Raw genomic sequence first — 16,682 nt, forward strand, 5'->3', positions numbered from 1 at the left:
AAATGAATCTCGAAACAAAAAACGCCATTCCCTCTCGTCCGGTTCCTTGCCCAGCCCCACGCTATGCCAAACAACAACAGATCATCAGAAAAAAACAACAAACAAATCTCGTTCCGGATGCATTAATAGTTTGCCCCTTCTTCTCTTCATCTTTTCGCCGTCGAGTCTCGAATGCTCACAGATAAGACTTTTGTGCGAGAAAAGAAAAGAAAAAAATAATAATCACATGACGGTGCATTCCCTGTCGGGAACTTCACTGGCAACGGTCTTTGCCTTTTTCATCTTCTTGTGCGACAGCTTCTCTTCTTTGCCCTTGAGCTTCTCCTCGCGCAGTCGACTCCTCTCCTCGCGCTTCTGGCCCATCTTTTCTTTCCAGTTGCGCTTCCTGTGTTCATCGCTGACATCAGCTATCGCGATCGTGTCGGGTTTGCTGCCCAAGCTCTCGGTGCTGCCGCCGGTCAGTATGCCAAGGCTGGCAACTGATCCGTCGACGCTGGCGGTCCCGGAATGCTTCTTTTCCTTTTCGGTGGTAGCGTTGGTGGCGATTGGGTTTGTGACATTTTCTTCACTCAACTCCAGGGCTGGCGTCACCGAAGGGGTCGCGACCGGCGTGGTAGCGCTGCTTGTGACGGCTTCTTCGCTCGTCTTGACCATAGAAGCCAGGTCACTCTTGCTCGACACTCGTCCGATGTTGCTGATCTTGCTCATGTTGAACTTCAGACCGAATCTGCCTTCTCTTTCTTCGGCGCCCTGACTGCTCGGTCGGCTCTTGCTCTTGACTGCGTTGATAGCTTTGCTGCCCCTTCGCGACATGGGGAGGCCGAGGAAAGAGCTTCGGCTCTCGTCGACGGGTGTCACAGGTACAGAAGTAGCGGCCTTGTGACTGCCAAACGTCGGAGACATCAAATCCGTTCCAGCCGAGGACCGATTTGATGATGTCGAGTTACGACCTCGATGTTCGCACGGGGGTTGGTGACCTTGTTCGTCGAGAATGGTGTTGATGTCAATCGAGGTCCTGGTCGAGGTAGACCAATCGACTACTTCAGTGTTCAGGGCTGGCGCGCCGTTCGGTGAGGTTCCCGACTCGTCCTCGACAATGACAGTGTCTGGAAAATCACCTTCGTCCGTCTCGTCGAATGAGCCCAGCATGCGTTGTTTCTCCGGTGAAGCGGAGACATTCGATGGTGCCCTGTCGCAACTCTCTTCGTAGGTCGGCGGGAGATCGTCGATGGGCTGCACCTGGTAGAAAAGGAGGTATGGACACTCCTCCTTGAGCTTCTGCTCGACATTGACGTAGGTGACTCGCTCCTTGGCGAGATCGTCAAACAACATCCACGGGTCCGGCTCGTCATCGCTAAAGGGACTATCGGGTCGTGAATCCAGCGAACCTCCGTCTCGTGCGTTCGCAGCCTGGCCACGGACAAGGGATACGTAATGTCCGCTGTTGACAGACGAGCCTCTGTGGCACACGACGGACTGGAGAACAAGCTTGAAGTTCCCGACCAGGGGGCTGTCGTCACCGATGTTGTCGTCCGACACAAAAGCCGGCACCGCAATCTCCAAGGGAATGTCGACGTAAGTGTTGAGTCTGCTCGCGACGCCCTCGTGTGTGACTTGGTATCGCTTGAGGGCTATGCCGAGCACGGGGCGTTTGTGACTGAAATGGGCAGCGACTTGAGCATCCGAGGTCGGAACATTATCCGTGTACCAAGGCAGCAATTTGAAAAATTGCCAGGCTGGCATCAGAACCTCTGTCCGTACCGAGGCCTTGCGTTGTCGTTCAGGAGTCGACAGGTCTGCATCATCGCTGGCCTTGGAATCCAACGGAGCCATGCGACGCTGGCTGAATATACTGTCGGCGCGATTGCGACCCAAGCCTGGCCGGACCTTGTCCAGGGTAGATTTGACGGGGGTCAAAGGAACCTCTGTTGCCGGCGACTCGGCCATCTCTCCTACGGCAAACTCGACTGTTTCCACCTGCAGGGCTTCCGACTTCTCGTCATTCGTAGGCGGCAACCTCTCGGCAGAGTGCCTCGATTGCAGCATTGCGCCTCGTGTCCTCTCCATGTGTCGCTTGACCTCGATTCGATTGTTGAAATAGTTCTCAAGGCAGTCTTCGAGGGTGATGACGTCGCTTCCTTCCACGGGGCTTTCGAGAATGGCCACCTCGAGTAATCGCTCATTCACAAATCTGTGGTCATCATCGGGCTCCTCCTTCCCGGTGTGATACAGATCCATTTTGAGGGTCAATAGTGGCAGCTCGAGCTGTCCAGTAATGAAGGTAAAGGCTTCCGAGGTGTCTTGTTGGACCAGCTTGGCGGCCGACTCCCATCCGCACTCGGCAAGGGCGTCTTGAAGGATCTTGGTCTGGAAAAGCTGAGTGTCAGTGCATGTGCAGATAAAACAAGCAGAAAGAGTCGACGCACTATGTCTGTCGTGATCAATTTGCCGTCTCGCAGCAGGTTGACCCAGAGGCGCATGAGACCGGCGAGCTTCTTGCGCGGCGGGTCCTCGAAAGCATTATATAGCATGGCCTCGAAACTGTCAAGTCTTGCGAACATGGCGAACAGCAGAGCGTCTAGATAGCAGGTGACTCCTGACCGGTTCTCGGCGCCGAGCAATTTGGTGTTGGGATTGTAGGACTTGACGAGGCCTTCGTGCGTGTCTTCGAATAACAGCAACAGACGGAAGGCATCGTCCATGTTGCCCTGGGTGGCTTTTGATCGTAATGCGTAATCTACGTTTGCTTCGTTGAACATTGTGATGCCGGCGCTGTGTAAGCGAGCGAGGATGGTTTTGATCTTTGCGGGTGTCAGCATTCGAGCAGACATGGCAGTGTTTGGTTCGTGAGACTCACCGTCTTCTCCTCGTCCTTCTCAAACTTCTTCTTCCTGTTCTCCTCGTCCGGGAGGAAGAAGCCGGCGAAGGTACCGACATCTGGAGCGACATGGGCATCGACGTGCGCATCGGCGGTGGACTGGAAGGAGCCTAGTCAGCAAGAGGAAGACAGGAAAGGATGTAGTTGATGGTCTTACTTTCGGTCGGCGATCGCGTCTGGACAGGAAGCGATGTATGTTGCCGGTCATGGCTGTGTGGGTGGCAGAGCAAGAAAGAAGGTGGGGGGAAATGAATGCGATTTCCAGGCAGAGTGCAGGGTGAATTGCTACCGTAAAAGCCAGCCAACCTCCATCAGTCGCAGGAATAGCAAGAGTCTTTGTTCAGTATTTGGGAAACAGAGACACTGTATCAGGGTCGAAGGAAAAGGGCCAGAGCAAGAGCGGGTCGAGATGTTATGGCACAAAAGTAAAGTTGACGATGCTCAAAGTAAACGACGGGGCAGAGAGACAACGGAGATTCGGGGTCTGGGCTGGTAAATCTGGTCCAGAGTTTAATTGTGATTTAGTTCGAGTAGCCCAAGCGAACCCTCGTAAACCGTAGAGCCTCAGGGATCGGGGGTGACTGTTTGGCCAAAAAAAAACGAGGGTGAGGAATGTGGAGAAGACGGAAAAGGTCAAGAAAGCAAGGGTTGTTGAGGAGTGTGTTACATGTACTCCGAACGCCTCAGCAGTGTCTGTGGAGTAGAGTAGAAGACGACGATGATGAAGAATCGACAGGCAGAAGAATGAACCGAGATGGGAATATGCGTCAGGTTCAGGCCAAGAGTGGAGGCAGCAGCGCAACAACAGCAGCACTGTGCAGCATAAGGCAACCTGAGGAAAGGTATACAGCGTGCACGCAATTGGAGGCTAAAAAGAGGGCTGTGACGTTGACAATTGTGGGCGCCTCACAATCACAGGGCAGACTGACAGAAAAAGCGGAGGAGTCCATCCATCATTACCTCGTTATCACTGGAACCATGAATTCACCAATTCATCAATCATCAATCAGCAACTCGCGCCCACAGGCTGGGCGTAGCATTAGCAGCATTAGCAGCATTAGCATGGCTCTAGGTAGCCACAGCCCCCCCCACCAGCGAATCACCATTCGTACTAGGGTCGGTGATGAACGACGAGGCGCTTGGGCCTGGCGGGGCTATTGGAGAGACTCGTGGCTGGTCTTCGTGTGCCCCGATGTCAATGGCATGAGAGTTGCGAGATCGACCTTTAGCCTGCGCCGTAGGCTGCAAGGGTCTGCAGACAAGACGGTGGTTTGTTGCACCCGTGCCGCTGGACGAGGGCTGTGAAACGCAACGCTTGCACATCCATCTATTGATCAGCAGAGAAAAGGCGGGAGGAAGTGATTCGTCCGATTGCTTTGCTTTTTTGTACTCTTGGTCGCAGGTCTGTACCTAGCCGAGGCGGGCGTCAGGCAGACAATTTAAGCAAGCAGGCAATACTTGCCGTGAACAGAAAAAGCGGCTAATTTTTGGTTTTGATGCTTCCGTATGGTCTCTCACCGAACGAATTTCTGGCAAACCTTGTGCACACTCGCCGGATTGGGTGATTTACGTGACCTGATGATCTGGTCGAGTAAAGAGGCGAAAAAGCACCTCATGTCAGCAAAGTCGCACGTGAGGGCGCACGAGAGGTGCACGCGAGAAGGAAGATAATCGAACGATGGAGGGAAACGGCAGAAGAGGAGAAAAGAGGCCTAACGCCGAGGGTGTGGATCGGGGTTCGAAACAGAGTGGAATCTGCATAATCCCTATTCGACACCTGTGCATCAAGATCTGATCTAATTAATGCTTGCATAAGGTAAGGTCTTGGTCAGAAATGCCAAGATTCGCGTCCGCGTTCGGACGTGTGTCAGGTCCTCGCGGCATTAAGGCTGAGTCTGACTTGCGCAGCTCCGGCAGCACAAGCAGAAAGCAGAAGGGCAGCCGGGCAGTCTTGATCCCGTCTTGGAAGGAGCGTCGGCGGATGGGCGTGAATTGCTCCGACGCAGCAGAAAGTCGAACAAAGTCTAGGAAAGAGCGTGAGAAAGTTCACAGGCAGCAGGTCTTGAGTCTTGACAGTGAGGCTTGACAACAACCACACAACTACACAGCCCGTCATGTCGGTGCAATCAATTGCGCGGCCCTTTGTCAGGCAGACCAGACGATTGAATACATCAACCCTGTCCTCATCCTCGCCATCATCATGTCTGGCCTCATCTTCACACCAGTCATTCGCACACACCTCACTCCAGCAACAACACTCGCTGCCGCTGCGACGACATGGCTCTACAGCAACAAGCAACCAAGATGCTCAGTCGTCCGCGCTCCAAGACCTCGAAGCCGCTTCCTCTCTGGCCTCAACATCCACGCCAGCAGGCTCTCTTCCCAAATATGACCCCGTCGCAAGAGCGGCAAAGAGAAATCGGGAACTACCACCCAGCAGGTCAGCAGCCTCGTCTCCGCCCCCGTACTCGTTCACACACTGACCCAGCATCAGATACAAGTTTCGACCTCCCAAGTATTACCGCGGACCTCTTCATCCCCATCAGCCGCCTCCTCCCTCGGACCCCTCCTCTAGACTCTTCGAGCCTGGACCATTCACCCTTCCACGACTTCAGCAGACCTACGAGTCCACCTTCGCTCCAGACTTGATGACTCTCGCCTACGTGCATTATCCTCCGGGCTACGAGGCCCCTGCAAAGTCACCCCGTCTGCGTCCGTGGGAGGGCCCCAGCCCATACTACAAGAACCGCCCCCTTCGCGGTCCGAGAGGTGCCGACGTCTTGAGGTTGTTGCGCAAGCCCATCACCTTCCGCAACATCCCCCACATCGAGAAGATCACCGTGCACACCATGGTCAAGGGCGCCCTCGACGATAGCGCCCATCTGCACGTCGCCGGCATGGTCGTCCAGGCCATCACCAACGTGCGCGCCACAGCACACAAGACCAAGAAGTCGGTCGCCGGTTTCGGCATCCGCAAGGGTCAGCACGTCAGTGTCACCGCCGAGCTCAAGGGCGAGGACATGTATCACTTCCTGAGCAAGTGCATCGACGTCATCATGCCCAAGATCAAGGACTGGAGAGGTGTCAAGGGTAGCTCTGGTGATTCCAGCGGAAACATTGCCTTTGGTTTCTCCAGCGAGGAGGTCGCTCTCTTCCCCGAAGTTGAAGTTAATTATGATGCGTGAGTTTTGTCATTTCCTGCGACCGCACCGCCGAACATGAACTGACTGGAGATTACAGTTACCCGCCTCGCATGATCCCTGGATGCCACGTCGTTGTGCACACGACAGCGACCAATGACAGAGACGCCAGACTGCTTCTCAGCTCTTTCGGCATTCCGTTTTACGGCAAGCGCGTCAACTAGACAAAAGGAGTGCGAGGAAATTTATGTATCAAAAAGGTACCGAGCGAGGTAAAGGGACCTCATGTAAAATATCACTGTGTACATGTTCTAAACTACTACTGGCGAAAATGCCAGGAAACATCAACTACTGTACCATATATCTGACTTGCTGATCGTGATCGGAGACAGCAGTGACCACGTCTAGACGTCCCCACAATCCTTGGTGACTTCCCCAGAACAGTGAGCGCTTGTTTCTCTGTCTTGTGGCCGTCTAGAATGCCTACCAGAGTTTATAGGATAGACGTATATAAGCAGCTGTGGCTGGAACAAGGACAAATGACAGGCAAAGGCATCGTTGCGCCACATGGACGCGTATCTTGGCAACGTGAGGTAATGCTGTCATTCTGTAATGCTGTAATGCTGCAATGCTGTCATGCTGTAATAACCTTGGAATGTTCTGCGGAGAGAGGCGAGAGAAAGCTGGCGCCTGCCTGCCTGAGCTGTGGCTGATGGATTGCCGCTTGTGGCTCCTGCTTGTTACTTATCGCTACTGCCGCCGCTGCTTATTGCTGTGCAACTGCCTGCTTGTAATCGCCTGAGTTCAGCTCCGAGTTAACATAAGGCAGCTGAGACTTGACAAGTCACGCGTCAGTCTATTTCAACACAATCTCCATCTCCCTCATTCTGCCTGATGGTTGGATGAATTCAGTCCGTCATCTGTAGCATCACCGGACACGCAGAAACCCACAATGGCGAGGGCGCGATTGGGGACGATAAAGACGAGTCTCCTATGGCTGGGTCTGGCTCTTTCCTCCTTGACCGGAGGAGCAGTGGCCGCTGCCAAAAAGGACAAACCAGAAATCGGCGAGACGGGCTTCGACTCTCTACCGTCGAATCTGTTCTACTTTGACGACAGCGACGTGGTCCTGGTGACGGATGTGCTGCCGGGCATCGTGTATAGATCCACCGACGCGGGCCAGAACTGGAAGGCCGTCAAGGACCTCACCAAAGGCGCGATATTGGGTGTTTCAGCGAATCCGTACAACAACAAGGTCGCCGTCGCCGTGGGAATCGAGAAGGAGCATTGGATCACCAAAGATCAGGGAGAGACATGGAAGTCGTTCAAGACAAAGTATCCCGCCGTCATGACGCGGCCGCCCCTCAGTTTCCACGCCTCGGACCCGGACCGCATCATCTTCCATGTTGCTGATTGTCTGATGGAACTGCTGGATTGTGAGGAAAAGGCTTACTACACCCTCGACGGCTTCGGATCTCTGAATATCCTCCACGACAAGGCCATTTCGTGTCTCTGGGCCAAGAGCACTGATTTGTTCACCACTGGTGACGAAACCCTCGACAAGAACCAGGTCCTCTGCGTGACTGAAGGAAGATACTCGATATGGCAGAAGGACTACCGTCTGCTCATGTCCAGCGACTTCTTCGACAAGCACGAAGTCGAGCCCGACTTGCTCGATGGTCGCGCTGTCCCTGGTGTCATCAATGTTGCCGCTGTCAAGAAATACATCGCCGTGGCTGCAAAGTCCGAGGGAACAACCGAGCTCGCCATGTACATTACAGACGACACCGTCACCTGGCACAGAGCCGAGTTTGGGGACCACAAGCTCGAAGAGGATGCTTACACTCTGCTCGAGTCTACAAACTACAGCATTCAGGTCGACGTCATGAACTCGAAACCCACCTCGGCCATGGGAGTCCTCTTCACCAGCAATTCCAACGGAACCTACTTCACCAAGAGCATCGAGCACACCAATCGTAACTTCCGCGGCTACGTTGACTTTGAGAAGATTCAGAACATCCAGGGTATTGTCTTGGTTAACACTGTGGACAATTACGATGAAGTCGACAAGTCGTGGCAAGCAGACAGGAAGCTGAGAACTTCAATCAGTTTCGACGACGGCAGAACCTGGCAGCCGCTCAAGGTCGACAAGCACGACCTCCACTTGCACTCGGTCACCGACCAGCGCAATTATGGTCGCATCTACTCCAGCCCTGCACCCGGCATCGTCCTGGGCGTCGGCAACACTGGAAAGTCCCTGGGCACGTGGGACGAAGGAGACACTTATATTTCCGACGACGCAGGTGTCACCTGGAGGAAGGCGCTGAGCAAGCCTCATCTGTACGAGATCGGTGATCAAGGAGCCGTCCTGGTTGCTGTGGCGGATGGAGAGACTGATCAGGTCAGATACTCGTTCAACCACGGCAAGAACTGGGATTCTGTCGAGTTGGAGGGCAAAGTCAAGCCCATGGCTTTGCTTACTGTTCCCGACTCGACAAGTCTGAAGTTTATCCTCGTCGCTTCCAAGGGTGGCGGCGACAGGCTCAAGTACTTCACCATCGCCATCGACTTCTCTGACATGCATGAGCGCAAGTGTGGCAGCGACGACTTTGAGAAGTGGCCCGCCCGTGTCGACGAAGACGGGAAGCCAAGCTGTATCATGGGACACAAGCAGTTCTACCGCAGGCGCAAGGCCAACGCCGAGTGTTTTGTCGACGAAGAGTTCAAGGATCCCCAGCCCGAGTTCGAGGACTGCAAGTGCACCGATGCTGACTACGAATGCGATTACAACTTCATCAAATCCGAGGATGGCAAAGACTGTCTTCCCGCCGGCCCGCTTTCGGCCCCTGCCGATGTCTGCAAGAGTCCAGACGACGAGTACGAGGGAAGTTCGGGCTTCCGCCTCATCCCCGGCAACACATGTATCAAGAAGGATGGAGTTGTCAAGGACGAACCGAAAAAGAGACCTTGCAAAGACACCTTCAAGGCCCCCGCGAATGGCAAGATCACCAATGAAGTCAGCACTTTCAAGGCTGACTCCGTTCTCGAGTACTATTATCTCGAACGCAAAGACTCGGCCTCTGGGACTGATGAGACCATTATCATGCGTACCGACAGACGCGAGACTTATATCACGTACGACCATGGCAAGACCTGGGAGGAGGCGGTGGACGATGAGATTGTCGCCATCTATCCTCACCAATACATCAATGACAGGGTGTATATGATCACTGCCTCCAAGCGCGTGTACTACTCCGAGAACCGCGGAAAGGCAATCCACCACTTTGACGCCCCTGAAGCTCCTAATCAAGACAGACTTCAGATCTTGTCGTTCCACCCTCATGAACCCGATTGGCTCCTTTGGACCGGCGGTAAAGATTGCAGTGGCTTTGGCACTGACTGTCATTCTGTTGCTCACGTGTCGACCAAGCACGGCGAGCAGTGGACCACTCTGCTTAGATATGTTCGCAAGTGTCAGTGGGTGGCCCAGGAGGGTCGCAACGCCAAAGAAGAGCTTGTGTATTGCGAGCAGTTCAAGGACGAAGACACCGAGAACCCTCTTCAGCTGGTATCAAGCGAGGACTGGTTTGAGCACAAGACCACATATTTCGAAGATGTCATCAACTTTGCGACCATGTCCGAGTTCATTATTGTGGCGCTACGCGACGAGGACCAAAAGTCGCTTCGCGTGGATACCAGCATCGATGGACAAGTCTTCGCCAATGCCAAATTCCCCAAGAACTTTGAGGTTCCTCACCAGCAAGCATACACTGTCCTGGATAGTTCCACGCATTCAATCTTCTTGCATGTGACCGTCAACAACAAGCCGGATCAAGAGTACGGTAGCATTGTGAAGTCCAACAGCAATGGCACATCATACGTGATGAGTATTTCCAACGTCAACCGTAACACTCCGGGCTACGTCGACTTCGAGAAGATGCAAGGACTTGAGGGAGTTGCCATTGTCAACGTGGTAGCCAATGTTGCTGAAGTAGATGGAGGCTCGAAGAAGAAGCTCAAGACTATGATCACCCACAATGATGGCGCCGAGTGGAGTTTGATCGATCCTCCTGCCAAGGACTCGGATGGCAAGGGCTTCGATTGCAAGGACGCTGTTCTCGAACACTGCTCACTGCATCTCCACAGTTACACCGAGCGAAAGGATCCCCGGGATACGTACTCTTCTCCTTCCGCCGTCGGTCTCATGATGGGCGTCGGCAACGTTGGGCCTAATCTTGGTCAGTACAAGGAGGGTGACACTTTCATCACCCGTGACGGAGGTGTCACTTGGCATGAGGTCTTCAAGGGAACCTACATGTGGGAGTATGGTGATCAGGGATCTATCATCGTGATTGTACAAGAAAGCGCAGCCGTCAACTCGGTCTATTACACTGTCGACGAGGGTGACAACTGGACCGAATACCAGTTCAGCGAGAGCAAGATGCTTGTCGACGACATCTCAACAGTGCCGTCTGATACATCCCGAAACTTTCTGCTGTGGGCCCATAACGATAAGGGCAGCCTTGTTACGATCAACCTCGACTTTACCGGTCTGACCGACAAGCAATGCCATCTGGACGACGAAGATCCGGAGGCGGCCGACAGCGATTACTATCTGTGGGAGCCCAAGCATCCTCTTTCCGACAACAATTGTCTTTTTGGCCACATTTCTCAATACCACCGCAAGAAGTCTGACAGCAAATGTTACAACGGCCCAATGATTGAGCGTCTGCACAAGGTTGTCGAGAATTGCACCTGCACCAGGCAAGATTTCGAATGGTGAGTATTTGTTTTCTGTCGATCTGCAGAACGAAGTGCTAATGATATTATAGTGACTACAACTACGAGCGTCAGAACGACGCCTCATGTGCTCTGGTCCCCGGCGAGCAGCCCCTCGATCCTCAAGCACAGTGCGCCGCGGACCCGAAACTCATCGAGTTCTACGAACCCACCGGCTACCGTCGCATACCATTGACGACCTGCGCAGGAGGCCGCGAACTGGACGTGAGCACTTCCCACCCGTGCCCAGGCCGCGAACCACAATACGAGCAGAAACACGGCGGCATCTCTGGCGTACGACTGTTCTTCGCAATCGTGTTACCTATCGCCGCCGCCGGTGGCGTAGGCTACTGGGTATGGAAGAACTGGGAAGGCAAATTCGGCAGCATCCGTCTGGGCGACTCATACGGCGGCCTCAGCGGCGGTGGACCGTCGTTTAGCACCGACGCGCCATGGGTCAAGTACCCCGTCGCCGCTCTCAGCGGCTTCGTCGCCGTACTCGCCGCCATCCCCATGGTCGTTGGCGGCATCTGGAGAAGCGTCAGCGGCCGCTTCGGAAGAGGCGGGTCTAGCGGAGGTGGATTCGGCGGGTTCGGAGGCCGAGGCGGCTCGGGATACACGAGACCGTATACCACCAGGAGTAGTTTTCAGAGGGGCAGGGGCGATTACGCTATCGTTGATCCTGACGAGGGAGAGTTGCTTGGGGATGAGAGCGAGGAGGAAGTCTGATGTTTTATTTATGTAGAAGACGAAGACCTGAGATTGGTGATGGTGATGGTGATGGTGAATGATGATTGTAAGAAGTTAGAAAGACGAAAAGAAATATTATTATTTACATGAACAAGGAGAGGAACAAGGCTTGTGTGTGTTGTCATGTTTGCCAAAGATAGAGAACGAAGGACTTTTGCCAGATCAGTGCTAGAAGCATACCCATTCGTGGACTCAACGATGGGTGTTTCGGCAACATGTTTTGTGTCTACAGTACATAGACAGCGATATAAAGAGCAAAGTATATACACGTTGATAGCAGGACCAATACCCACCTTGGATTTCCACACGCACGTTTCTCCAACTCTACAGTTTCGCCAAGACTGTATTCCGCCCTCCCTTTCCCTTTCCCTCTTTTCTTTCCTCATCATCACCATCATCAAAACCATCAAGCAGAACCCTCTCCATCCTCCTCTTCCACTCCTGCACAAGCGCCTGATCCATAGCGTCAGCATCATAGCTGACATTGACGTCGATACTGAAGCTGTTTTTGTCTGTTGCGGAAAACGAAGACCCGCTTATGCCGACTAGGAACTCGCCCTCGCGGGCTCGGACGTTTTGTCGCGTTGAGAGGAAGTCGGCTGCGAAGGATAAGGGGTCTTCTTGCTCTTCTTCTAGGTCTTGAGTGCTTGTGGTGTGAGCTGAAGAAGAAGAGGAAGAAGAAGAAGAGGAGGAAGAAGAAGAGGAGGAAGAAGAAGAAGAAGAGACGTCGTAGACGCCCGACGCCCAGCCCGTCTTGCCCACCGAGCTGATACCGCATGTTCCTCTCTGGGGTGGCGCGCGAGGCACAAGACTGCCCTGAGGCGAGGCGTTATTGGCGCCCGTCAAAGCCTGCTTGAGCGCCGTCGTGGGCAGCTTATCCCTCGCGCGCTCGACGGAGGAGATGTAGTTCGTCGCTAGCATTCTGCCGGCGCCTCTGCTGCCCATGTAGGAGATCGGGTCTGTTTCAGCAGCAGGCGAAGAGGCGCGCTTCTGGTACAGGCGGAGTTGGCGGTGGGATTGGCGCACGAGGACTCTGAATCTTTGAGCGGTGTTGAGGTCGCTGGGCAGGAAGGGCAGGGAGACGCCGCCGTCGGAGAAGGCGAGCATCATGCTGTTTGGCTCTTCGTGGTGGTTGAAGAACGGACGGGGGTTGATGGGGAAGCCGCCGAGGAAATTTTTGCGCTGCGAGAGGGGGATCGAGGGGAAGGCGCTTTCGTACATGGACATCATGACTAAGGCTACTAGGGTGAAGCATCCGGCTCCTATGCTCGTTCTTGTTTCGCGACATAGACTGTAGAGACGGCGAGAGGCGTGGGGTGATAGTTTCAGTGGACAAGTCAAGGTCCTTGTCGGAGGCCTGACGCTGTAGTCGAAGAGTTTTGGGTATGTATGAGCAAGGTTCGTAAGGGCAGGGGAAGGAGTGGGTTTGAGAAGGGGGTTGGGGAACTCGGTTGGCAGAGGCCTTTTGACATGGCGCAAGACTATGGTGAGAAGCCAGAACCAGCGCTGCTTTGCCCGACACCCGCTTAGACGTGGGTAGAGGTCTTCTTGTGGCAAAGGTAGTCGCTTGCGGATTGCAGCCAGGTCACAGGCGTCCGTCAGCTGCTTGTTCAAGTCCGAGAGAGGAAGATTGAGGAGACGGAGGAAATGGCTCGTCCATGAGAAGTTGGTGAGTCCGTCGGAGATCTCGTGGCTGATGACAAACAAAAAGCTCAACTTCGCTTTACCGTCAGGGCCTGGATGGAAAGGTAGCACGAAGAGCTTTGCCAGTGCCTCTGCCGAGTCGAATGTTCTGCCGGTGTTTTGGGCATGCAGGAACAACTTGTTGCCATCCAATTGGCTGTAGTGGTCTTGAGTATATACAATCTGACTCGACGCCTCCTGAATGGCCTCTTGGGGCGTTCGAGGAGGACTCAAAAGGAAGAACCTGTTGTGTGAGGCGTGGTCCGATATCATGTACTTTTGCTTGTTGACTGCCTTGCACATGAGAAGAACATGATGCAATCGTATGAGTGCCCAAGCAGTCTCGATTCTCCTGCGAAACTGTGTCTGAGATAGATGACATTTGACTTGCAATTCGAGAAGTGCATTGATGTCGGCTCGCCCCTCAAAGTATCGACCGTCGGTATCGAATGCACTTTCCACAAGTCCTAGTGGCCGATAGATTACAGTCCGTTTTTTGTCCTTTGTCTCATGCCATGAGTGGTAGTTGTTGGCGTACTGGTCCAGCCAGTGAGGCATCTCTATAGTGGCGAATTTAGATATAATGTATATAGCCGATGTAGTCCACTGACCTGGACGTGAAGTACACTCCCGGCGTGAAAATCGTCCGGGACAGAGATCAAAGGGTTAGCTCCTTAGATACTACTCAAGGGCAGTCTGCGAGCTCCACTGTAATCACACAAATGCTTGATCGTCGATATATATATATATATATATATATATGTATACCCTACCTTGATGTAGTACGAGTAGATCTGTTGTAGCACCATACCGGCATGTCTTCGGGTAGATCACATGCGCATGTACCGCGCTATCCCAATCCGGTCGGGTTGCGCCACCTCTCATTGACACCTCAAACGGAGGAATGCAAGTGATTATTCATCCTTTTCCTTGGTTTTCCTTTTCTATCATCTTTGACTGACCGCATAACACCTTGCCTCACAGATAGTCCGTCAAATTAGAACAGAAAACTCCAGAAACAGAGTACAGCAAAGCAAGAAGGAAAAAGAAACAAAAGAAGAGACAGTGAGCCTCTAGCAAGAGAGCAGGATGAGCGAAGAGGCAGCACTACAAGCAAGGATCGCAGCGCTGGCTGGTAAGATCAACCACCTCTCGTCGTCATCGAGCGCGAAATCACTCAACACTGGCGCAAGAAGTAACACGTCGAAAACAGGGCGCATCAATCAGCAGAAACAGAGCGATGGCTCTGCGCCGACTAACGCATATAGCTACAGCGGCGGTCATCGTGCAGCTCAGAACAGATGGACTCCGTATGCGCAGTCGCATTCACCGTATCCTAGCAGAGGAGGAGATGGCGCTTATCAGCGACCGTCGTATTCTGCCCATCGCAACAAAACCCTCGTAGTGAATAATGCTGCTGGACCTCCTTCTAAAACCGATGACTCACATGTGACGCCAGCGGCAGATTCGCCTGGCTGGGTGTCAAGACGTGATCGAGGTCATATGCAACTCATCAACACGAACGTCTACGATCAGAAAATGCAGCAGAAACAAATGGACATGGAGGAAACAGCGAAACAGAAGCAGCGTCTGAGAAACGAACAGGAGAAAAACAAGGTCATTAGACATGTACACGGAACCACCACTGCTCAGCCAAACTCGGCGGCTGCAGCAACTCCTCGAGATATCGTCATCAACGATCTGAAGTTCCGCGTGTCCACTGATGGCAGTAAACTCATACGTGTGTTTGGTGAGTCTCCAGATCGGTTTGGCCTTCCAGGATATACGCTCAATGAAGCAGACGGCTCCAACAAGGACGCGCAATCCACTCCAAAACAAGCGAAAGTCGCAGGTGTCACTTTTCATCGCAGCAAGCATGGAAATCTATACCGCGCTGGCCTTGTAAAGAGCTCCATGAGGTACTCCGCAAAGCCTCACCTGGGCACCATTCGGTCACTTACTGACCGCGACAGAAAAACAAAACCGGCAAAGAGCGTGAAGCTTTGTCCAAAATTCACATCTACTGGTACCCGTTCTTCCATAACATCTCTGGCCAGTCGACGATTGACAGGAAGACATGAGACGAATCCTCTCCTGAATACTGTTGGTAGGCCCGATGGACAATCACTGACATTGAATGCAGGTATATGCCCTCTTGGGCCGCGTTGCCGGTTCACCCACGACGTCAGCAGGATCGCAATATGTCCGCATTTTCTGCGCCACGGAGAATGCGCCGCCGGAGATGAGTGTAACCTTTCGCATGACCTCACCCCTGAACGTGTTCCCTGGTGCATACATTTCATCCGTGGTCACTGTACCAAGGAAGACTGTCGCTTTCTGCACGTCCGTCCCAGTTCGACTGCACCTGTCTGCGGCCCCTTTGCCACCATGGGGTACTGCGAAAAGGGCGCCGAATGTCAAGGTCGTCACGTGAATGAATGTCCAGATTATGCTAACACAGGTGTTTGTCGTAAACGCGATTGCCGTCTGCCTCATGTTGACAGTGTTGCGAACAAGCGCAGGGCAGAAGCGGTCAAGGTTGGCGACTCACAAGGTAGTCCCAACGCCATTGCCAATGATGCTTCTGATCTGTCCAGTGACGAAGACGACTATCAAGAGATTGACTCTGACGATGTCGACTCTGATGACCTGGATGAGGAGGATGTGATCATGACTGGCTCTGGCCTACAAAGCCACGAGCTCTCTCAGCAACAAGACTTCATTTCCTTTTGATATGTATCTTTGGCCGCACGATCGCGCATTTGGCGCCGGAGGGAGTTTTGGGCCTTTGCTAGGCCTTTCATTGATACCCTGCCTCTGGACTTGTTCTCGGCTTGGATAGCTATCGATTCTTTATGTCGACTAGTAGATAATAAGCAACAGAAATAAAAAAAATCACTACTATATATATTACTGTCCACTTGCTTGACTCCCATGACCGCATTAGACAGGTTGCGCTTGTTCATCTATCCCCAGCCTTCTGAATCCACAGCAAAGCCCCCTTGCCCCTCGCGGCTTCTATAAACAGTAACCCATTACGAGCGCTATACTCAATCACGAGTAGATACAGCAGGAATAGGATGGAGAAATGTCGACTGCGACACAATATGTTGGCTTGGCCCGGTGGCACAGCCTCAAATCCGACAGCTCCTCCGCAAGTCAGCCAACAGCGTTTACCCCGACCGGTTGATCGTCATGAGACACGGTAGGTATGGATGGATCAAGCACCGAGCAATACTCGAGTACAAAGAGAAATCTCCAGTGGTTGCACGCCTTGGGAGCTAGAAGACCCAATCGCGAGAATTATATACAACTCTGACGGCGATCCACCCAGGCTTTCTCCTTTTCCTCTGATTCCCTTTCTCTCTCGTAAAATAGTGGACCAGATCTGAATTGGGATTGAAATGCGATGCGACGCTGTCATTTCGTTACGCGCTGACAGCATCAAAAGC

The 16,682-nt window shown here is 53.2% G+C and overlaps 5 protein-coding genes across 6 annotated transcripts; 3 read left to right on the top strand and 2 right to left on the bottom strand.

Annotated features, from left to right (window-relative positions):
- Positions 1–222: 222 nt before the first annotated feature.
- Positions 223–3,086, bottom strand: AAFC00_006145 (uncharacterized protein; the record flags this gene model as incomplete). The annotated part of the gene is made up of 4 exons (XM_069346053.1): positions 223–2,367; positions 2,427–2,801; positions 2,858–2,977; positions 3,036–3,086. The coding sequence occupies 4 exons, from the start codon at positions 3,084–3,086 to the stop codon at positions 223–225; spliced, it is 2,691 nt and encodes an 896-aa protein (XP_069197264.1).
- Positions 3,087–4,992: 1,906 nt separating this feature from the next.
- Positions 4,993–6,242, top strand: AAFC00_006146 (mitochondrial 54S ribosomal protein uL5m; the record flags this gene model as incomplete). Its single annotated transcript, XM_069346054.1, has 3 exons — positions 4,993–5,318; positions 5,373–6,059; positions 6,119–6,242. 3 exons carry the CDS (start codon positions 4,993–4,995, stop codon positions 6,240–6,242), a joined length of 1,137 nt encoding a protein of 378 aa, XP_069197265.1.
- A 728-nt stretch (positions 6,243–6,970) lies between these two features.
- Positions 6,971–11,526, top strand: AAFC00_006147 (uncharacterized protein; the record flags this gene model as incomplete). The annotated part of the gene is made up of 2 exons (XM_069346055.1): positions 6,971–10,797; positions 10,851–11,526. 2 exons carry the CDS (start codon positions 6,971–6,973, stop codon positions 11,524–11,526), a joined length of 4,503 nt encoding a protein of 1,500 aa, XP_069197266.1.
- A 345-nt stretch (positions 11,527–11,871) lies between these two features.
- Positions 11,872–13,788, bottom strand: AAFC00_006148 (uncharacterized protein; the record flags this gene model as incomplete). Its single annotated transcript, XM_069346056.1, has 1 exon — positions 11,872–13,788. The coding sequence occupies one exon, from the start codon at positions 13,786–13,788 to the stop codon at positions 11,872–11,874; it is 1,917 nt and encodes a 638-aa protein (XP_069197267.1).
- A 531-nt stretch (positions 13,789–14,319) lies between these two features.
- On the top strand, positions 14,320–15,963 carry AAFC00_006149 (uncharacterized protein; the record flags this gene model as incomplete). Of its 2 annotated transcripts, XM_069346057.1 has the most annotated exons (4): positions 14,320–14,365; positions 14,444–14,980; positions 15,032–15,149; positions 15,204–15,963. In XM_069346057.1, the coding sequence occupies 4 exons, from the start codon at positions 14,320–14,322 to the stop codon at positions 15,961–15,963; spliced, it is 1,461 nt and encodes a 486-aa protein (XP_069197268.1). The 2 variants fall into 2 exon arrangements, with proteins under 2 accessions (XP_069197268.1, XP_069197269.1); XM_069346058.1 differs by lacking the exon at positions 14,320–14,365 and having other exon boundaries at positions 14,734–15,963.
- Between the last annotated feature and the right edge of the window lie 719 nt (positions 15,964–16,682).

This window comes from Neodothiora populina, assembly GCF_041146345.1.
Source record: "Neodothiora populina strain CPC 39397 chromosome Unknown canker_contig_7, whole genome shotgun sequence".
Lineage (NCBI taxonomy): Eukaryota > Fungi > Ascomycota > Dothideomycetes > Dothideales > Dothioraceae > Neodothiora > Neodothiora populina.